This window comes from Arachis ipaensis, chromosome B4 (assembly GCF_059453495.1).
Source record: "Arachis ipaensis isolate K30076 ecotype BB chromosome B4, ASM5945349v1, whole genome shotgun sequence".
NCBI lineage: Eukaryota > Viridiplantae > Streptophyta > Magnoliopsida > Fabales > Fabaceae > Arachis > Arachis ipaensis.
The window spans coordinates 2,037,377-2,060,617 of record NC_142439.1 but is presented as its reverse complement, the minus strand read 5'-3'; the positions used below and the strand labels follow the sequence as shown (position 1 = coordinate 2,060,617).

Sequence of the window (23,241 nt, the reverse complement as noted above, 5' to 3'; positions counted from 1 at the left end):
ATCCAAAAAGTTAGATAACAAAGACTTTTTTATTTAAATAAGTTAATAAGAGATGCAAATTACTTGAATCCCCTAAATGAATTTCGAAAATGTGATTCTCCTAAATCATATAATATATAAATTGTCCTAAACTTTTGTGTTTTATATAATATATGAATCATACTACTCTGGGACGATTTATGCATGAAATGCATTGCTCAAAAACACATAAATCGTCTCAAGCTTTTGTGTGTTCTAAAATGTATATAAATCGTCCCACCCTAGGTTAACACTTTTCAACCCTAAAACCCACAACCCTAGGACAATTTATGTTCTAATACCTAACCCTCTTCCCCTTAGCACGATTTACGTGCAAACCGATACCCCCAACACCTTAGTACGATTTACGTGTTTACCTAACCCCAACAACCCAGCACGATTTACGTGCATAAATATAATGCTCAATAGCCTAAGACGAATCGTGTAAAAGCCAACCCTACTTACCTTCTCACGAGTGGTGCTTCATTTGTGAGCCTCCATTGACGGCGAAGAGCTTGATGGAGAGGAGGAGACCGATGGGAAGAAAGTGACCAACGGGTTGGGTGGAGGGAAGTTGGTGTTGGTGGAGGGTGGGTACCGGGCACAGAAAAGAAGGTGGCGGATGGCGAAGGAGGCAGCTGATAAGTGTGGCAGTTGACGGTTGGGTAGGCGGCGAAGGGGGTGGTGGAAGGTGGGCCCAACTAGTTTGGTGCAAGATGACGAGGAACGAAGGCAACATGTACCGATTGAACGGTATTGCGCACGTTGCGGGATTTACCGACGAAGAGGTTAGTGGTTAAATTGGTTTATAATTGATATAGTTGATGACTGTGATATGTTGAGTTATTTTAATGTGATTTTGTTAATCTATATAGCTTGTAGTTTTAGAAATTTGTAATATTTTAGGGTTAACATGCTTAGGAATGATGTGGTTGTTGTGTGTTTCAGGGGTGAATTTGATTTTTGATATATGTTTTTGGTTATTATGCGTTGTTGAGTTGCGACGGTGTTTATTATTCTTTTATCAGCCAACCCGGTGTGTAAGGAGCATCCGTAGGCAACAAAAGATGATATTGTATGACCGTATTATGCTGTACTAAGATAGTGCCGGATTACTACATGTTGCTAGGCTGAAATCGCCATGAGTAAAGTACCACCGTACTTGCCATACAAATGGATACCATCAATGGAAATCAGTAGCTTGCAATACTTGAAGGCCTCAACACACGGAGGAAACATCCAAAACAATCGATAAAAAAACACCCTCGAGCCATCAACTGTATTACCAGACCTTACAGGTGAAGTACGCAACACTGCAATAGTGTCCGGCATGTACATCTGAACCCCGACTATCTACCTTGGAATCAGGTTGTAAGACTCCTCCAATCACCATAAATCTGTGCAATCGCCTTCTGCTTAACCATCCACACCTTCCTGTAACTGGGATTGAAACTATATTTCGTTGAGACCGCATTCTGCAATACTTTCACCGAGATTGCTGCATCCGCCATGACCAGCGATAGTATTAATGCACAGATCACATGATAAAGCTGCCTGTAGTCGGCCGACAGTTCGGTTGCAAGACATGTGTGTGGCGCATTGTACTTTCGGACTTTCCAGTAGCCTTTCCTTTGCCGTATAGTCACACGTATTATCCAATTACACCCATTCCCAAACTGGACACATTTTTTGTGATACTTCAACTAATCGGACTCAAACACCTTATACTCAACACCCCGACGAATATTATAACTCTTCACTGTCAACACTGCTTCCTCCTTACTTTGGAACCGTTGCCCAATTTCAAACTCCTCTGTGCCATGCATACCGTGCCCGTCTACGTGAATAGCAGACAACTGTTGACCTGAAAATGTTGGTTGATTCATTGCCTCAAGATCCAACGTAGAGAAGTGTGGAGAGTACTGTTGTGTCTGAGAGCTTGATTGCCCTTGCGATCTCCCAACTTGTCTTGTGTCTTCCTCATCATCAGTATCATCTCCAATAATGGATGGTTCCGAATCTGACTCATCATCGCCTATGACCTCTGCAAGTGGATCCCTGTCTCTGACCTCTATGAATGATGTTGTACCATCCAATACCTGTGCTGCTCTGATTGCAGCTGCAAGCTCGCTGAAGGTACGCACATCACCCAAATCGTCTGCATTATCGGCCTGAACAGGTAGATCTGCTGCAAATGATGGAGATGAAACATGGACGATGACATCGTGACCGATTGGAATGGCGCTAGAAGCACCTTCTAGCCCGACAGTGGGCGGATTCGGAGCAAATCCACTAGAGCTACCCTCCACATCAACCATTCTCGCAAAAAACTCCATAGCCCCCAACTGAAAATCTAGATTGACCGTGAAATATAACACGAATGTCGTCGTCGCCTAGCATCTCATACTTTCCAAACTTAACATAACCTTGCCTGAGTGAGATAAGGATCCGAAAAAATAATTGCTTCACATGCTTTTTACCGCACTGTCCTAACTTCTGTAATATACTATTTCGTAGATCCTTTAAACTCGTTGAAAGATTTACAAACACTCCAACTTGCTTTTTACTAGTGAACGTTACACCCTCACTTGTGTTTTCATCAATTTTTTTCCGGTGATGAACTAGCAAAAATACATTCTCAGCCATCTTTCCAAAACCCTCAATTCAACTATGACTCAACATATACCGTTCTCGTTTATTTATAGCCTCTTTAAGCACATAAATCGTTCCATAGTCATGAGCTTTGTGCTTTTGAACGTAAATCGTTCCGACCTAATGTGCCTTAACGTAATAGCACGTAAATTGTACTAGGGTCTGAGGGGTGGCTAGTTACACGTAACTCATGATGGCCTAGAATGATTTATATACATTTTAAAACACATAAAAATATGGAACAATTTGTGTTTTTAAACAATACATTTCATGCATAAATAGTCCCAACATAGCATAATTCATATATTATATAAAACACAAAAATCTAAAATAATTTATATATTATATAATTTAAAAAAAATCACGTTTTTAAAATTCATTTAGAGATTTAGATCATTTACATCTCCTATTAATTTATTTAAATAAAAAAGCCGATAACAAACCAAGGAAGCCCTTATAATCTATACAGATATAAGTTACCAACATGAGTTAACTCTTATAAACCATGATTGGAAGCCCTTATAAAATTTTCGAAATAACAGAGGAGTGATATATCTATACAGATTAAAGGAAATAATAACAATACATTTGTCAATATGCTTCTCTAATTCATAAAATGGAGTTCATTTAATGACGAGGATCAGGCATAGTAGAGAAACTTCACTACTACTAATCTACTATAGCTAAGCCCACTGTATCCCCTGGTCCCCGTCCAGAAATTGGATGGTACTAGAAAAGAAAAGAAAAGAGCAAAAGGGCACGTCTCTTTACAATAATAATTGAACCTTTGTCGGTGGATGAGAGAGAATTAAGAAGAAAAAATTTAAGGAATTAACTATAATATAATTTTATTAAGTCAATTTTTTTTATTTTTAATTTTAAAATTTTAAAAATTAGGATAATAATTTTTTTATTTTTTTATAATAAATTTATTTTTTAACTAATTAATTAAATTAACTTAATTCTTAATTAATTCTTCAGCGAAACTCAATTAAGAATTGAGCCTATTGAGATATTTCTACATCTGTCATTTATATATGTTAGTCATTCTCCATTTACATTAGCAATTTAGTATTAATTATTTGAGTAAAATGATAAATAAATTTGTAAAAATGTATATTTTAAATAGATTAATTTTTAAAAAAATTAATAAATTTTTCTAAAATAACAGATATAAATATATTATTTTTAAATTAATTTTTATAATTAAAATAAAAATATTAATTTAAATTAATTTATCTATATTTATTATTATAAATTATTTTATTGATATATTTTTTTTAATTTAATCCGTCTAAAATGTAAATTTTTAAGAATTTATTTATTACTTTATCCTAGCTACTCATTAAGATAAATGTTACATTGTTTAATAATTTTTGTTGGTATAACTTTTCAGAAATAATTGTTGAATTAGAATCGTATATATTGTAGATTATTTATAACAATATTTTAATATAAAATTATTTATTATAATTTTTTATACTTAAAAATTAAGAATCAATATATAATTATTTTCATCATAGGTTATTATTATGATTTAATAATTGGATTAATAAAATATACATAATAAAAAGTAATTATATAATTAAAAAATATAAGTGAATAAATTATTTTTTAAACTAAATTCAACTAATTTTTTGTTAAGCGTCTTTTTTCTTCAACTAAAATTTATGTAAATAATTTTGTTAAGTTTGAGATAAATTAATTAGATTTGTTTGCTAAAAAATTGAATCCTAAATTTCTGCATTCTCTTTAATCTTTATTATAGTAATAGAATTTTTTATTAATATATTATTATTAATGGAGATTCGTAAATAGTTATTTTTATTAGTTATTAATATATTTAATTAAGTTATTATTTAATTTTAATTAATAATTTTATAAAATAATCATTGTATGTGAGTTCATAATTTTATAGAATAATTATTCAAATCAATTTTTAAGAATTTTAAAAAATGGATATTTTAGTCTTTAAAAAAATTAATAAACAAAAAATTCTTAAAGTTTTACTACGCCAGATAAATAAGTTCCAATTTATTTTTTAATAAAATAATTACTCAAATTAGTCTTTAAAAAATTTAAAAATAGATATTTTAGTTTTAAAAAAATTAATACAAAGATCAATTTTTAATATTTTTTTGTCAGACATAACAGTCTCTCGTCTATAAAAATATAAAATAAAATAAAATAATTATTATTAATTACACAATAATATTATACTTTTTTTGTATTTTTAGATAAAAATAATAATAAATTTATTTATTAAATTTTTATGTATGTATTTATAATATAAAAAGAATTTTTGTATAAAAAAGTATAAAAAATATAAAAAGTATATATATTCGCTCAATAATAATAATAATAATAATAATAATAATAACAAAAATAATATTGAATAATTTATTAGAGATTATTTTATAAGAAATTTAAAGTTAAAATTATTTAATATTTTTATATTTAATATAATAAAAGATATTCTATTTTAAAAAATATATTTGTATTAAAAAAAATATTTTAATTTGAATTAGCAATATTATTCATATTACTTGTTTCTAATAAAAAAAGTGTATTAATATATTAGTGTCATGTTCACATTTAAAAATCTAAACTAATAATAATAAAGGTTGACATATAATAAAAGTAAAATAGATCTCTAAACTCTAAATTTTAAACCATGACAGATATATCTAAAAAAATATTGATAATTAATTTGTATATTAATTTTTTTTAGAATCAAAACATACGCTTTTAAAATTTTTGGAGACTGATTTAAATAATTATTCTACTAAAAAATAGATTGAAACTGGAATAAAACTTTAAAAGTCAATTTATGTATTAATTTTTTTTAGAGTAAAATGTCTAATTTTAAAATCTTTTAAGATTGAATTATTATTATTATTATTATTATTATTATTATTATTATTATTTTCTAATGTATAATAGATGGTTGGTTTTTATAGATAAAAGGAAGGGAATAGGAGAGAAGCAATGTCCATTGTGTTTTTCTCAAATTTTGGACAATGGAAGAAGCTGGAAGGTTGGAGGTGATAGACAACGCAATTCAGAAGCTGATAAAAGAAAACAAGAACAAAGGAATTTACATCGACCAAGATCCTGAAAGTGAATACCAACTCGCTCTTACCAATCTTCTCTCTGCCGCTTCTCAGGTACCGCCGTTTATTCTTTTTCCTTCCAAACCGCGTTTCGTTCAACTTTATATGCCCAAACGCCGCATAATTTATTTAGCTTTTCAGATTAAACTTAGGTAAAAGCTTAGGTGAAGTCAACTTTGATATCTAAGAGCTGTAAGATGAAAATTTAGTCAAATCAGTCAAATTATCTAATGGTTTTCAGGTGTAGGTGACTAAGTAGAGTTAACTTAAGATAAAATTAATAATTGAGAGTTGTTTGATAAATAATTTAATAGATTTGACTAAATTATTTTTAAAGATAATTAACTATTAATTTTATGCGAAGTTAACTGCATAATTAGTTTGATATTTTAAGAATAGATATTTCTACTCATATGTTAGAGTTAGGTTATATGAAAAAGTAATTTAAGAATTTTATTTAATTTTTTAGACTTCGAATAATTTTATCGATAAAAATTTTTCTTTTATGAATATAACTTTAATTTTTATTTTTTATAGATAGAAATATCAGTATTTAAATCTTTCATAACTAAAAATAATTATTTATTTATTATTAAATAAATCACATTAAAATATAAAGTATATATTAAAAATAATTAAATAATATATATTTATATACAAGATATATAATAAGTAATTTGACGATTAATTTTGGATGTGCATGTAATATTTTCAATATCCACAAGTATCTCGAAGAACAATATAATTGCCAAATCGTATAGTCCCTCTATTTTCTTATAATAGAGGTTTCGAGTTCTTAACTACTTAGACAGTGACACTTTTTTTTTAATCCAAAGCATTTCTACGACTTTTGATATTACTCACACGACCTTTGAATTTTGTGGTATCTAGGACTTTTCTATCTTTGATCATATGTAATGTTTATAAGGGAGATTTTATAAAATAAAGAGTAAATATTTTTTTCGGTCTCTGTCTTTTTTTAAAATTAACAAGCCGCCCATTAACGTTGAAAAAATGATAAATTGGTCCTTATTTATTTCTTTCGTTAGACATATTGACTTTTTCGTTAGACAAATTGGCCCCTGTTTATTTCTTTCGTTAGACACATCGACTCCTGTCTATTGGCTACAGAAGAGTCGATGTGTCTAACGAAAGAAATAGACAGAGACTGGAAGAAATAGATAAGGGCCGGTTTGTCATTTTTTCAAGGTTAGGGGACGGCTTGTCAATTTTAAAAAAGACAGAACCGTAAAGGTATTTACTCTAAAATAAAAGGTTGAGAAATATGATTGAGATTGATGCCAAATTACTTGACCATGTTAAAAGCATTTCTTGTATGTGCATTTTCTCAATCAATTAGCAGTTGGAGGTGTTGCAAAGAGATGATCCACTTGCTCAATCCGAAGCTTCTAGCCCTTCGGGTTCGGAAGCTTCTACAATCATGAAAACAGAAAATAAAAACGCAGATTCTTCTTGCAAGGGAAGCACTGAAACTAATGAAATAGTGAAGGAGTTGAGGAAAATAAAGAGACAGAATTTTGTAACTCATTGTCTTCTGTCAGTTATGATTGTTCTCACTGTGGCTTGGCAACTTTCAGAGGTTTCAATCATTATGAAGGTGAAAGATGGAATTAACCATCCATTTAGGTCCTTTGGAAGTATGATCAAAGCAATGGTCAAAGTCAACGCCCAAGAAGATGACAACAACAACAAAGAACATGATGATGAATCTTCATCGTCACTTGCTTCTCTCAAGTTACCAGAGATGCCTCGTATGGATGTAACAAATTTAGGTATCAATAATGGAAACTAACTTGAGTTGGTCGAGTGGTCAGCTCACTCGTCCGCTTAAGTAAGTGTCGGGGGGTTCGAATTCCGTCTTGTGGCAGCAATCCATTGGCCAGCAGCAAACCCTTAAATGGAGCTCAAATCTGCAATGGATTAGTTCTTGACCTGTCGGGTTGGAGATACCGCGAAAAACCAAAAAATCAATAATGGAAACCAATGAAACTGGCTACTCATTCTGTCCACTAAAAAATATCAACGTTGTTTCAAATATGCTTTTCTTCATATTTATGTCACAAATATTTTGAAGGACAATATTATATTGTCAGCAAATATTATTATTTTTAGTCCGTATTTGACTAGTAATAATTTATATTTATATTTACCAAAATTTTACAAGAATTATATAATTTGCATTTAAAGTTTTACATACATGAATTAAAATAGTTTGTATTTACTTTTTTAAAATTTGTACACTTAAATTAATAAAATTTATTTATTAAAAATAATTTAATATTTTTACTGACGAAATAATAATAAAAAATATTAAAAATTATTGTCTCAAGAGTTTTTCTATTTTAAAAGGAATTCAATTTTATTTCGCCGGTAACTCAAAAAGTTTACTAATGAATATAAAGACATCAGTAAGTGTTGTATATGGCAAACTCTTATATTACTATTTTAAATAAATCTAAAAAGTAATAAAATTAATTAAAAATAAAATATTATTTTATTTTTCAACATTTTTGTTTCAGATTAAGATTGATTTTATTTTTTTTATTATCCTTAATAGTATAAAAAAATTTAAAATGGTACTTTCGTTAAGTTACATTAATTTCTTTTGAGTTTTTTTTACAAAGATTAAATATTTAATTTGGTCCTAACAAATTTTTTATGGTACCACAAGAACTTTAAAAATAAATTACATTCATCTCAACTCTTGTTACCGTTAAGTTGAGAAAGAAGTAGGGGTAGCAATAAAGCGGGTAGGAATAGATTTTTGTTCTACTCGATCCCGTTCTGCGCCCTACAATAATTTACATAGAATTTGTCACATTCTTATTCGTAATTAGTAAAAAGTTGAACCCTAATTCACTCCCGTAGATACTGCTCCGCCTTTATCCGTCCCTATAATTATTAAAATCCAACAAATTAAATTAAATTTTAAAATTTATATAACTATCATCACATACATAACATAAATTAAGATAAAAATTTAAATATAATACAATATTATTAATTATTTTACTAATTATTTTATATATATATATATATATATCAGGACGGGTATTTTCTAAACCCGACCCCACCCGCCCCACGCTGGAACGGGTAATTACCCGCCCGAACGGATAGGGACAGAATGGATACCCGTGGGTTTGGGTAATGTTGCCACCCCTAGAAAAAAGTGAGTGTGAGTGAGTATAAACGTGGACAAGCTAGTTTAAATTGAGATTTTTTACCCTAATCATAAGGGCTAATTTGAAGGTAGTCTGTTCACACCTACTATTCTAGAGATTTTATTGAACTTTTTTTCTTAGAGAGTAATATATCCAAAGTATAAATTCTCAAGGATTTATTTATTACTTTACTTTTAATTTTTTATGTCAATGAATTATAGCTCAAATGGCATAGTCTCCCCATACTCAATTAAGAGATTATGGGTTCGAGTCTCCTATCTTTAGTAAATAATAATAATAATAAGATTTTTTTGCTTTTCAAGGGAAAAAAAGCCAAACAGAATAACTTCTAATTAAAATAAATTTTCTAACATTTTTTAACAATATAAAGAAGTCGAGTCGTAAAATAAAAAGAGAATAATTATATAAGTCCGTCTCTAAGATTTTTAAAATCGAACGTTTTAGTCTTCCATGTTTTAAAATATAAAAAATAATCTCCAGTATTTATTTTCGTTAAACAATTCGTCTCTCTTCGCTAGTCATTAACGGTGACTGTTGACATGGAATGTTAACTCAAACACGTGGCCATTCAATATTCACATGTTCGAGTTAGACAAATCAATTCTTAGAGTGAAGTACAAAATAGTCTCGAAGAGTTTAAAAAATCTCAAAACAGTCCCTGAAAAATTTTAAAAATTCTAAAACAGTCTATTTGAATGTTTTTTATCTTTATTAAAATAAACATAGAAAAGAATTCCTAAGTTAAAAAAAATCTATTTTTTTTTGGTATAATTGCTAATTGTGGTAGTACGAATAACTTCAACTACAAGCTTATTTTGTACAATATTACAACTAATAAATCCCAAAATTTTTTAAGAAACATGTCAAGACATTTCTTCTTCAAGTATTACAACAAAATATTAAGAGCTTCATATTGGGATTTTGTAAATAATCTACATTGACCTTGTGGCTGACCAAAACTTGCAAATTTGACTTTAAATATGACTTGGTTCGCATTGGACGCAAGTTCCAAAGTGTTGCTTTTATAAACATTTACATAAATATTTTCAACTATTTATGTGAAAAATTTGATGTTAAATAGAAGTTCTCCTATCTTTTCAAACAATATTAGTTCATTTTCTTTTTTATTGTTAACAATGATTATGAAATATAATACTTACAAATTAAATTAAATTAATTAAATCAATATTTTATATGCTTAAAATATGACTTCATTTATTTTAAATTATTATTTTGAAAAATAATGCCTTTTCAAAATTAATTTATAATTTACATTGAAAGTACATAGAAATTTTTTGTATATAAAAATAATTAAATTCGAGATAAATAGTTATATATAAATAATTCGAAATGACTGTTTTAAAATTTTTTAAAGACTATTTTGAGATTTTTTTTTAAATTTTTTGAAGATTATTTTCATATGGAAAAGTCTAGGGACCAGCAACTTTGTTAAGCCCCTAACATTCCTCTTTTCATATTTTGTACTTCAATTTAGGGACATTCATCGACCACCTCTTTTCATATTTTGTACTTCAATTTAGGGACATTTAACGACCACGTATGCAAGTTAACATTCCATTAACATTCCATATCAACCGTCACTGTCGGTAACTAATTAAAAAATATTGGGCCAAATTAAATGCAAATATTAGTATGTTCTGATTTGATCTGAACACTTTAACCTGTTTATATTATACTGTACTACTAAATATATAACACACAGAAAAAGAACAACAATTGAAAGGTAAACAAATAGAAGCCAAAGCAAGCCAGAAATGAAAATGTACAAATCGGCCAAAAATCCATGGATCACTCCAGCAATGTACTACACAATACATCAAGAAAAAGTCTAAGGAGCCAGCAACTTTTGTGTTTTGTGACCAGCACTTAACCATCAAAAGAAAAGTAAGTGATCTCTGACTATTCGATGTAATCTCACACCATTAAAAACACTATTGATGATCAATTGATGGTTACAAAACACAAAAGTTACTGTCCCCCTGCACTCCTCATATATCAATTACAAATCTTTGACGCCGGAATCCGGCACGGTCATACGCCACCATTGATGAGCTATTATGGTGTGCACTTAAACCACCTTTTGTCACTAAGAACCTAAAATTTCCTTCTCTCATCTTGAATCAAATCTCTATCTATATACACACGTGATGTATTAAAACTATAATAAGTTTACAAGTAGGATTCTTATTGCTACATACATAACACGAAGATCGAGATGATGCCATGGATGGAAGTTAATACTTTACATTGAAGAATCAACGAGTTTTGATACCTTCACAACCAATTCTAAAACCCAATTGCGACGAATCAAACTTGGCTCCTATGTACACTCCCTGCGAAAGAATCAATACCTTTAAAACCAAGGATCTTCAAGAAAATAGTGAGCTTAATGCAGAAAAACTTACTCTCAGGATACATGAGAAGTTATTTATGCACAAAGTGTGTCCTGGAGAACACGTGGCAGATGCTTCCAGTTTCCACCGGTTTCGATCTGTTTTCATGAAGGTGGGAAAAACCGCGAAACTTCTCTATAAAGTTGCTCAGCTTCAAAGGGCTTTGAAACATATCCATCCATCCCAGTTTTTAGGCATTCCTCATTTGTTGCCTGCATCACGTCCGCTGTCATAGCCAAAATGGGAACATGCAACTTTGAATTATTACCATCACCGTCCATCGATGCTTCCAACTCTCGAATTCGTCTCGTAGCTTCAAAGCTGCCACAAAAGAATTGTATATTAGCATAATTGTCAAATAAAAATAGTAGTTAATGTTACCATGATACAAAGAGTTTAGGAAAGAAACGAAGAATTATTTAGAAAAGTATTATTTTTACTATTCATATATTTCATCTGTAAGGTTGCATACCCATCCATTTCTGGCATTTGGATATCCATGAAACAGGCATCGAATTGATGGGGTGGATTCAGCTTGGCAACGGCATCTTTTCCACTGCTTATACAAACCACATCAGCTCCATATTTTTTCAAGGCACCGGCTGCCACGGTGCGGTTCACACTGTTGTCGTCTACTACTAAAATCCTTCTCCCTCGAAGAAGATGATGGAGAGATAAACTAGGGAGCTCCACATTTCGAGTGTTCCCTCTGTTCCCAACGCCCATGGCTCTTTGCAATGTCACAGCTAGCATACTTGCTTTTAGAGGTTTTGTGATGACAACTGGAAAAGGATCACCAGAATTTACAGAACTTGCTCTAAAAGAACTATTGGAATTAACAAGAATGAATAGCTTAGGAGGGTCAACTTTTCTAGTATTGTTGACGAAGTGCGACGAAATGCTCGAATCTCTATCCCAGACCTCCTGCTCAATGAAAACAATACTAATTGGTGAATTCCCATTGGTTATGAGGGACAAACCTTGATCCAAATCTGAGACTAATTCGACACGAATGTCAAGACGTTGGAGGTGATATCTTGACACTTTAGCTCGAATGGGTCTGGGGTCGATAACTAAGGCATTCGTGCCATGGAATTCCGAGGAGGCAAGATGAGGCTGGTTGTTGATTGGCTGACTTCTACCCTCCTTTGAATTGGGAGATCCATTTGTGAAGACAGCAGTAAATGTGAAAGTGGAACCTATGTTGGGTATGCTCACAAACCCAATTTCTCCATTCATACGTCCAACCAAACACTTACTAATGCTTAGACCAATCCCGGTTCCCCCATGTTTTCGGGAGATGGATGGATCTACTTGCATGAAAGGAGTGAATATACGGGACTGTGCCTCGAGAGGAATACCTACTCCAGTATCCTCAACAGATACAATCAGATTGACAAGCTCGCTTGACGGCGAAGAAAAAGAACCAAGAGGTCCCTCTTGGCTGAAAGCCTTGAATCCTTCCCAGCTCCGACGAATATCAGCAACCGGGTAACCACTTAAGGTATCTTTTGAGGTTGATTGCGGCTCAACTTCTATTGAATGAACAACCTCCTCAACAAGATGGATGGTAACAAAGATATGCCCTTTTTCCGTGAACTGCCAAACAAACAACTGTCATTTTGAGACCATAAGCATGTGTATAAGTCAATCTAACATCTATCCCTATAGACATACCTTAATAGAGTTGCCCATGAGATTTGTAATTATTTGTCTAAACCTTCCAGGATCACCTATGAGTTGTTCCGGAACCTCATCCGAGACATATACTGCCAACTGTGCTCCACCAAAATCGATCATGTTATAATTAGAAATGCAATAATTGAAACTTCCATCATATCAAAGAGAAATAATTTTACCTCTACTCCTTTCCCTTGAGACTTCTCAGAAAATAGTAACAACACATCATCCAAAATCGCCCGTAAGTCAAACACCACTGCCTCCAGCTCTAGCTTACCGGAATCAATCTTTGCCTGGTCCAAAACCTCATTTATAAGGGATACAAGAGCTTTTCCACTACCCTGTGCTGTTCTGACATACTCCTGTTGTGTTACATCCAGATCTGTGTCCATAAGCATATTCAACATCCCTGAAATCCAATTATAGAACAAAGTCACTCACAGATGATGAACACCACTCTCTTTTATCAAGTTATACTAAAATAAGAAGACAGGGCTTGTGTGAAATTATACTAGCAAAGGACAACAGGGTCAAGAGTTCAACTCACCTAAGACACCATTCATTGGTGTTCGGATCTCATGGGAAACAGTGGCGAGAAACTGCAGTGTCAATCATCAATTAGGCCTCCCAAATGATCAGTATAAGTTAAGGATAAGCAAGTTATAATATCAGTCAGAAAAAGTCTCATACCTGAGATTTTGCAACATCAGCTGCCTGGGCACGTTTTTTAAGCTCCATCTGCTCATTGTAATTATCCTCGGAAATGAACATTCGATTCACAGTGGCATAGAGAATATAACCAATAAGGACTGCAATAACAAGCATGCCAACTGATGAATGTATTGCCTCCCATGGCCACGGTGGTTTCTGTTTGAACCTGTGTCGGCATCAAACTGGATTTCAGGCATAGTTCAAGTCTATGACTAATTTCACATCTCAATAATGTCAAAAATAATATAATACACCAAAATAATAAACAACTAACTCCAAAAAAGAGACCTCTAAACTGCAAGCTTTGTAAGATCAATATGCCAAATGGCATTAAACCACGTCGTATAAGATAACATATAAAACTCATTTGGCAACATATGTTACCTGCAGTGCATCTCATGCTTCCTGAAGGGATCTCCAAAGTTGAGAGTGCTGACATGGTAGAATTCATCACCTAATACATCTGAACCATACATGGCGATAGGATCGGTATGATTTGTAGTATCATAAACATTAACAATGACTGACTGCTTGCTAGCAAGTTGCTGAAGTAATTTTTCCACTAATGACTCGATGTCAAAGACCCCTCCAAGATACCTTCACAGGAATTAATAGAAAACATTAGAAAGCTTCTCTCGCAAGTCAAATGCAGTATGAATTGTGCTCTCAAATTCATTATTCAGTCCCCAGTGTAAAAGTTGCTTCGAAACTCTTAATTACCGAACTCGAATGACGTAAACTATGGTAAGTGTTTCACTAATCCAAGGGAACCCCTTTAAGTTTTATAAAACTGGAATTGTTTCATTGAAAAAGAATAAGACTTGTAAGTGTTCAAACACATTGAATGTACAAAAAATTTAAGTACACACCCATCAGTTGCTTGAATCCTTTCATCTGGGGTTGCATTTGATGGAAGTTCTTTCTTGTATACAGCAAATGTGAGGATAACGCCTAGACGATTTGTTTTGAGCAGCCTGAAGGGAGCAGTTAAGACTCCTTTGCCTGACTCTCTTGCACGCAACACGTTTTCCTGGTCTTCCTGTAGATGAACAAGTGAATAACTTCAAATTTGATAGCCATATATCGAAAACATCAAACGTGAACAATCAGTAACAGTTAAGCATTCTGATGTCCACAAAGTTATACTATTCAATTCTCTATACTCTATAAAGTATCAACTCATGGAGATGAAAGAATAGGGAGAGAAAGATAATTGAAAAAGTATCAATGTTGGAGCATAAATAGTTTTGGGAATAAGTTAACAAGTGTTTAAGACACTAGTAACTAAAACCAAAGAATTACTTAATGGCATTTATTTAAACTAAATTAATATTGAGTTTTTTTTTTTTTTTCTTTCTCACACCCATTCACTCTTGCAACATTAAATGTTTGGTGCACTCTCTGTCAGAACATAAATTGGAATAAAAAATTAAAAACCTCCTTAATTTTTCATTGCTTTTAATCATTTCACAAAGTAAAAGGGTTTAGGTAGGGCCACTTGTTGAGGTGTTAAATGTACAAAAACAATCAAAACTTTCCAACATAAATAGCCTTAACAAGGTACATTTAAATAACTGTAAACACTTTAGGTAAATCCTTTGACAAATAAATAAATAAATCCTACTTGGTCAAGTAATTAAATGCATTTAATACAAGATACTTCATGTTTCTTTAAAAAGGCCAAGTTCCATAACCATTTTCAACATGTTTTCTCAAGACATCATTAATGACCGATGGATTTAAGAGTACGAGTTTGTACATTATTACTATTCAATACATTGCCATGAAATTAAGAGTGAAATGCTTTACATAAATAAATAGTTGATCATGTTTGATAGTGTCAAACTTCTATTAACAGATTTCATAGTTAGCTATAGATGTTTTAAACTTTAAACATAATAAAAATGTATAAATTGAAGCAGTTACATTTAAGAGATGGTAAGAGAAAGTTACCTTTCCAGAAAGCACATCAACAGAAATTACATGTTTGATTGTTTCCTGGGCAAAGATGACAGGAGCATATTCTTCCTGAATAGGGGATGGCTCCAATGCCTCTAAGGCGAAATCATCCTCTTGAACCGGGTTTTGTTCCAGGGTATCCATCCTCTTAATAGTCCACCCTTGCTGCTTTTCGAATTGTTCCCTTTCGGAATGGAGCACCCTTACAGCATATGCGACACCACTCGTAAGGGGCCTCTCGAAAGCAGTTCTTTCCGTATACCTGGCAAAAGTTTTCTGCAGAGCTGTCACAAGTTAGATTGAGTTTTTAACAAAGAACTTACCATCAATTAGTCCTCCTTTGGTAACTGTCTTAGGAAAGAAATACAAAAATGCGAGGACACAAATTTGATAAAGGAGATAATAAATACAGAAACAGCAGAATTGTGTCTATTATGTGATAAAATTTTGTCCAGTTTTTTTCATCCAAATAATTGTGGACACCAAAAACAGAGAGACATAGATAACCTCCATGTCTCTTGTCTCTGTCTTTTGTGTTCTGAGACATTCAGGCTGCATTTGGAACTGGGAGAGGGTGGGACAGGACCCTAAGACAAAGACACCGAAGACGAAGACATTAGTGTTCTTCCACTAAGACCATGCATTTCTAACCAAATGCAACTTTACCAAAAATAGACCTGTTCCAGCTCTTAAGAGATTTACCTACTTGAATAAAATAAATAAACAAATCTAACTTAAAAAGGGAAGCCAAAATAGCAAACTACTATTGAGATCGAGTACCTGATCGATCGCAGAAGGGTCCATGGCATGGTGAAAAGTGGAGATCAAAATGGACATAGCCTGAATATGGTTCATACTAACATTAAACTGATCCTGCAGCATCCTTGCCCTTTCATCACACAAGCTAACAAGACTTTCCTTCCTCTTCTCAGTAGCCTCCGAGCTCATATGCAAGAACCTCGAGGACGAAATCACAATCCAAAAAACCACATAAGCATGCCAGAGCTTCCTCCACCAGGATCTCCTCAACATCTTATACTTGTAATAGTATTGTTTACAAGTGTTCCCCAAGTTCTTCTCCCACCAATTATTGAGCCAAACCTTTCCATCATAATCTCCAAGAAAACCCATCTTCCACTTGTTATTGTTACTACAATTATGGTTATGATTAATTCCAAGATTGCAATTGAACCAGTTGAGGTAAATGAAAGACACAATCAAGCAACATGGCACCCAAAGTAGATGCCCTACTTTTAGACCAAACCCAACAACATGGAGCAAACTCATCCAACAACAGTTCCCCACTCAATTTTATTACTATCAACAGTTCCAACTGGTAGTGCCTATGACTTGTATCAAAGAGAGAGAGGAAAAAAAACACTGTCAAATCCACAGAATCTCCACAAACTCAGAGAACTATTTCACCAAAAGAGAAATTATGAAGTACAGTTCCTGAAAATACCAAAATATGATGAGAAACTAAATAAAGATGCTATCTTATCCAGCATAACAATTAGCTTGGGGAAAAAAATAAATAAAGAATAAAAAAGAAAAAAGAAAATAAAAGAGAGAAAAAAAAAAAGGTCTAGAATGGCAGAACCAAACATGAAATTCACAAACACCCTTTTTTTTATGAGAGAACCAAAGAATGATTCCAAGTTTCTGATTCCAGAAACATGAAATTGACACTTCTTGTTTATCTTGTCAGCCACTACTAGCTACCAACCAAAGACATAGAAGACCAAAAAAAAAAAAAAAGAGGGGCCAGAACTAACCTTCAAAGATTCGATCTTTAGCTACCAAAATCAGAGTGTGTTCCTCAAATTTTTCAGAAGCAGTAACAAGGTTTGAACTTTGAACTATGAAGCACTACTCCAACAAAAAGATTTTGTTGGAAATGGAAGAAATGGATTAATATTATTATTATTATGAAGTAAGTGAAAGGAGAATGAAGCTTAAAGAAAAAGAAAAAAAAGAAAAGAGTTAGAGAAATGAATTGAAATTCATGGGCAGTGAAGAGGTGCTGCTAGCTAAGGAGGAATTTTTACAAAAGACACATGATAAGAATATGATAGCAACAATGTTTCTTGGTATTGGCCATTATCTCTTTCTCAACTATCCACTCAAAAAAAATAAATATATAAATAAAATATATTATTTTAACAAAATGCTCCTTCATATGTTAGAAAAAACAAACAATACATGTACAAATTTATTTATTTAGACTTTAGTTAGGAAGTTAATTTTTTTTTGTTAATATCATTTAAAACTTAAATTATTTTTTATTCTAAAAGTTTCATTTTAATACATTAATATTGTAAAACGTTTTACACAGTAATATAATTACAATCGTTTTTTATTGACTATTTACAAGGTGAATATAAAAATAGTTATTTTTGCTAATACGAACGCAATGTGATTAGATATACGTATAAAGTGATTTTACACTAACAGTACATTAAAATTAAATTATTATTCTAAATTTTAATCTTAAATCCTAATTTAAAAAAAAAATAAAAAGTAATTTTATAAAAAAAAGTTAATTTATTAACTAATTAAAAATTAATTTTTTCTACTTATTCATTTATTTGTTAGATTAATTTTTTATTTTTTATGTATTGTATGTGTAAGAATTTTTTTTTTATCGAAGATAGAGAAACTCAAACTCGCAACCTCTTAAGTGAGTATAGAGAGATTATGTCATTTGAGTTATAACTCGTTGACATTGTATGTGTAAGAATAGTTTGTGCTTTTTACAGTACTTTAATTATATATTTTTGCATCATTATAAATAATATCTAGTAGATAAATGTGTCTTATTATCACATTAGCTGATTTTCTTTTTTCAACTAAAAGATCTAAAATTTATTCATAACTTGGTCATGAAACATTTCCACAGCTAATCATTGGTTCTTAAATAAATGACTTAATCCAAGTAAGTTAACTTCAATGCATAATTAATGTAAAAAATTTAGTGTACATAAATATTTAATTGTGTAAGATTTACTAGTAAAACTAAGGAATTAATCTCTACATACAAATCATTTACACTCATGTACGCATATTTTTCTTTGTGCCTCTGCTGCATATTTTCTTTGTCATATTTAATACTTCGTCTTCTTTTTTTTTCCCTTTTTTTTTCGTTATTTTTTTCTTTTGTTATCGTCGTCATTAACACCACCTCCTTCTCTTCCTCTTTTTCCTCCTTTTTTTTTTCATTGGAATTTCTTCTCCTCTTTCCTTTTTCTCATTCTCCTCTATCATCTTCATCATCATGATCATCATCGTTATAGTCATCGATGTGTTCTTCTTATACATATTGTCGTTATCGTTATTGTCGTTATTGTTATTGTTATCGTTATCGTAGAACTTTTGTCATATTGATGACGTTACCTGATCCAAAATTGATTTGGATGTGCTTTTATTGATAATTCAATCATTTTTGTGTGTTGATTTTAAACTGAGTTTGTGTGTCGCAATTATTAAGTAATTTTGGTGCATTTTTTAGTTAATTAAGGTTTGTAGCTAAATTTTGGTGTAAAAACTAAGAAATTTATGTGTTATTGTTAAAAAATTTCGGTGTATTTTTATTCTAACAAGTTCTACCTAATTTAAAATTCTTCCTCTTTTTCCTCTTCATCTTTTTCTGCTTCTTTTTCTTTTTCATCATCATCTTTTTTTCTTATTCATCTTTTTCTTCTTGTTTTACCTTATCAGATTTTTTCTTTTTTACTCTTTTAATAAGAACAAAAACAAAAAAAATCAAACAAAGAAAAAGAAGAAACACAGAATGCTGCAATTACTTGGAAGAGGATGAACTTACATTGATTCGACTAAAAGAAAGAAAGAAATAAAGAAAAAAAGAAGAAAAATGCAGCATTAAAAAAAATATTTGTGTTTTTGTAGTAAAATTTTGGTATAAAAACTAAGAAATTTCAATGTATTTTTATTCAGATAAGTTCTGCATAACTCAAAACTCTTCCTCTTTCTCATCCTCATCTTCTGCTGCTTCTTTTTCATCATCATCATTATCTTTTTTTTTTCTTATTCATCTTTTCCTTCTTATTTTACCTTCTCAAGTTTCTTCTTGTTTTACTCTCTTAACAAGAATAAAAACAAAAAAAATCAAATAAAGAAAAAGAAGAAACACATAATGTTGCAAAATTACTTGGAAAATGATGAACTTATATTCATCCAATTAAAAGAAAGAAAGAAATAAGAAAAAAAAAGAAGAAAAATTTTTTGTGCATTTTGTAGCAAAATTTTAGTGTAAAAACTAAAAAATTTATGTGTTATTGTTAAAAAATTTTATTGTATTTTTATTCTGATAAGTTCTGCATAATTCAAAACTCTTCATCTTCTTTCGCTTTATCTTCTACTACTTTTTCATCTTCTTATTTCATTTTTTTATAATTCTTTTTTGGAGAAAAAAATCAAATAACAAAGAAAAAAATACATAATAATATAAAATCAATAAAAAGAACGACGAAGATGATGAAACACGTGAGGAAGAAGAAGAAAAAATGCGAAAAAAAAAAAAAAGAAGAACGCAAAGGAGGAGAAGAAGGAGAAGGAACGCGGGATACAAACGTTGAAGGAAGAACGCGAAAAAAAAAACACAAAAAAACGACGTAATTTTACACACAATTTATATAAGTGAATTTTATTGGATTGGAATTAACTTGTTTGAATTTGTCTGAATTTGTTTGCCAAAAAACCTTTTTATTTATAGCAGACCTGAAAACTAACTATCTTTAATTCAAAAAACGTGTGAAACTTTAATTAATTAATTGTCAATATTTTAAATTAAGATTTATTTAAGAGGAATGCTAGGGGTCAACAACTTTTGTGATTTGTAGTCATCAAATAGTCATTAATGATGATTTTAATGGTGTGAGATTGGTGTGAGATTTCATCCAATGACTCACTTTTTTTGCTGGTTACATGCTGGCTAGAATTTAACAAAGTTGCTGCCCCCTAAACTTTTCCGTTTATCTAATATATACATTTAGGATACATAATAAAATTACTAACTAAAAATATCTTTCTAAAAAAATAAAAATTTTAAATTTTTAATATATTTATTGTATATTTATTAAAATAAATTATTTAAAATTTTTATTCCTAATAACCTTAACTTGTATCATTAAAACACATGTTAATTAAATTTTTTTAAATTATTCGAATATTAAATTGTCTTGAATATAATATAGATTTAATTTATATATATTATATATAAAAAGCTGTATATATATATATAATTATATATTATTATTATGTCAATGAAAATAATTATTTTTTATAATTATTCTATAAATAATTATTCAAATTACTTAAATTAAACTCATGTAATATTAGAAAGGATATAAAGAAAGGTTTGGTTCCACTTAGTAGAAATAAGTGCTTTTTTTTTTTTTCTCAACTTTTCTCTTTCTCCCTTTTTGATGTGTGTTGTGTTCACATCCCTGTCCGTCCATGCCACTAGACAACTTCTACACGCTAAGTCGTTAACTCTCAGTTTCTTTTTCTTTCTTTTTTATTATGCTTCGCTGTACTTTTCTGTGTTCCCATAAATACCCTTTTATACAGCCACAATTTCAAGAATAAGCATAAACTTTAATTTATCATTTATTTACTTATTATGCAGAATGGTATTTGATACGGTTACCCTTTTTCTTTTTTTTTTTTACATTATTGCCATGGGACACGAGAGTCAAAGTCACTGAACTAATGAAGATTAGGTAAGGAGATAAGGCATGCATCCATGGATTATAGAACTCTCAAGGTGCTATTATCTTTGCTTATCTTTTGCTTTTTTAATTTAATTTAATTTTTTTTTTCCCTTTCCCTCCAATCTACGTTGTGATTTGTTGCAGCTAGCCTTCCACATCAAATTTTACCATAAACTCATTTTAAATAAAAAATTTTAGGGTTTATAATATCTAGAGAAAAATCCAAAACAACCATTGATAATTATTTCGAAAGACAACGAGATATTTGATAAAAAAAAATTCAACCCAACTCCTAACAATTACTTCGAAAGAATAATGAAGACCCTGTACCAAAAATAAAAAGTCAATATTATTTTTTTTGGCACAGAGATTAATCAGTCCAAAAAAAAGATCAGGAGCCGGATTAGGCATGTTTTTTTCTTAGGGATCTCGTTATCTTTTCGAAGTAATTGTCGAAAGTCGGGTAGGGTATTCACTCTAATATCTAATAATTATTGTTATACCTGCTTACAATTGTGTTAAAATATTAAAAAATATTAGATTCAAACATAATTTTCTTTAATAGGAAATATATATATATATATAATGGTTACTCTACTCATTTAGCTACATACTATGGTCTAAATATTTCATTAAAAAAGTATTTTAAGTACCTTATTTTTTTGTTCATATAAAGTTTATAATTTAGTTACAAAAGTAAATTAATTTGTGTTGGTAAAATAATTAGTTTATTTATTTGTTTAAATAAATGTGAAAATTTAAATTTCGTTTTATATTACAACCATTTATTAATTAATAATAAATTTTTAAATAAAATTTTGTTATCCAATAAATTAAAGAAAAGTATATGGAACCAACTCTAAATCAGTAAAAAATAGAACAATTTAATTAATTATAAATATAGTAATTAGTTTTATTTATTTATAATTTAAAATATTAGTTATTAAATGTTTCACAACATTTAAATTAGGAGGAGATACGTTCAGTATCATTACAACGTAAATCACGGAAATTGTCCGTCTCTTCACCCTTCTTTCCTCTCCAAATACCTAAAACATGATAAATCAGAAAATAGATTTAGAATCATCCAATTTATAAAGAAAAAAAACATCCTAATGCCTAACATAAGTACCATCTACATAAAAATTTTGGATTTACCTAAAAATATTTAACTGATTTTTAGCTAATATCCTCTTGATTTCCTAGGATTATTGATAAATTAATCACTGCCCTAATAGGCTAGATGATTCCATGAGAAACAAAACAAAAATAATTTAATTACAAAAGTTAATACGGTATATATGTCAACGTTTTCCTATACATGCTATATATCTAGTAATTATGTGTGCAATTATTTGAACCGATGATAATTTAATTAAATAAAGATAGCGAAACATGGAGACGGAATTTATCCCTTTGGCCTTTACTGAAACTTCTTTTTTTTTTTTTTGGTGGGTTTTACTTTTGTAGCCATCGGAATTGATTAAGGATATAGTATTTATTTTGCCACATGGTACCTAAAAGGAAAAACAATTATTCGATGTTATTTAATGTTGCATAATTTCAAAACCCTCCCCAAATTAACAATTGTATTGTTATAGGATGACTTCAATGAAAAACCCTATTCTAGTTTCTAGTACGTAACATATGAAACACGGAATGAGACAAATAAAATTATGGTAATTAAAACCAAACCATTTAAATAGTTGATAATAAATAACCTGTGAATAGTATAAAAATGACAACGTAGGTAGTTGTA

General features: G+C 30.5%; 3 protein-coding genes across 6 annotated transcripts; 1 reads left to right on the top strand and 2 right to left on the bottom strand.

The window, feature by feature from the left end:
• Positions 1 to 1,382: 1,382 nt before the first annotated feature.
• On the bottom strand, positions 1,383 to 2,336 carry LOC107635808 (uncharacterized). The gene is made up of 2 exons (XM_016339372.1): positions 1,740 to 2,336; positions 1,383 to 1,694 (listed from the first exon to the last, which is right to left on the bottom strand). Exons 1-2 carry the CDS (start codon positions 2,334 to 2,336, stop codon positions 1,383 to 1,385), a joined length of 909 nt encoding a protein of 302 aa, XP_016194858.1.
• A 3,299-nt stretch (positions 2,337 to 5,635) lies between these two features.
• On the top strand, positions 5,636 to 7,918 carry LOC107638277 (uncharacterized). Of its 2 annotated transcripts, none has more exons than XM_088483029.1 (2): positions 5,636 to 5,837; positions 7,147 to 7,918. In XM_088483029.1, exons 1-2 carry the CDS (start codon positions 5,691 to 5,693, stop codon positions 7,594 to 7,596), a joined length of 597 nt encoding a protein of 198 aa, XP_088339155.1. In that variant the 5' UTR covers positions 5,636 to 5,690; the 3' UTR covers positions 7,597 to 7,918. The 2 variants fall into 2 exon arrangements, with proteins under 2 accessions (XP_088339155.1, XP_088339154.1); XM_088483028.1 differs by having other exon boundaries at positions 7,144 to 7,918.
• Positions 7,919 to 10,714: 2,796 nt separating this feature from the next.
• On the bottom strand, positions 10,715 to 17,863 carry LOC107638278 (histidine kinase 3). Of its 3 annotated transcripts, none has more exons than XM_088483788.1 (12): positions 17,526 to 17,863; positions 16,531 to 17,202; positions 15,745 to 16,026; positions 14,661 to 14,830; positions 14,176 to 14,388; positions 13,771 to 13,957; positions 13,628 to 13,679; positions 13,260 to 13,489; positions 13,078 to 13,176; positions 11,873 to 12,999; positions 11,413 to 11,721; positions 10,715 to 11,340 (listed from the first exon to the last, which is right to left on the bottom strand). In XM_088483788.1, exons 2-11 carry the CDS (start codon positions 17,035 to 17,037, stop codon positions 11,505 to 11,507), a joined length of 3,084 nt encoding a protein of 1,027 aa, XP_088339914.1. In that variant the 5' UTR covers positions 17,038 to 17,202; positions 17,526 to 17,863; the 3' UTR covers positions 10,715 to 11,340; positions 11,413 to 11,504. The 3 variants fall into 3 exon arrangements, with proteins under 3 accessions (XP_088339914.1, XP_088339916.1, XP_088339915.1); XM_088483790.1 differs by having other exon boundaries at positions 16,531 to 16,900; positions 17,526 to 17,829; XM_088483789.1 differs by having other exon boundaries at positions 16,531 to 17,099; positions 17,526 to 17,824.
• Positions 17,864 to 23,241: the final 5,378 nt, after the last annotated feature.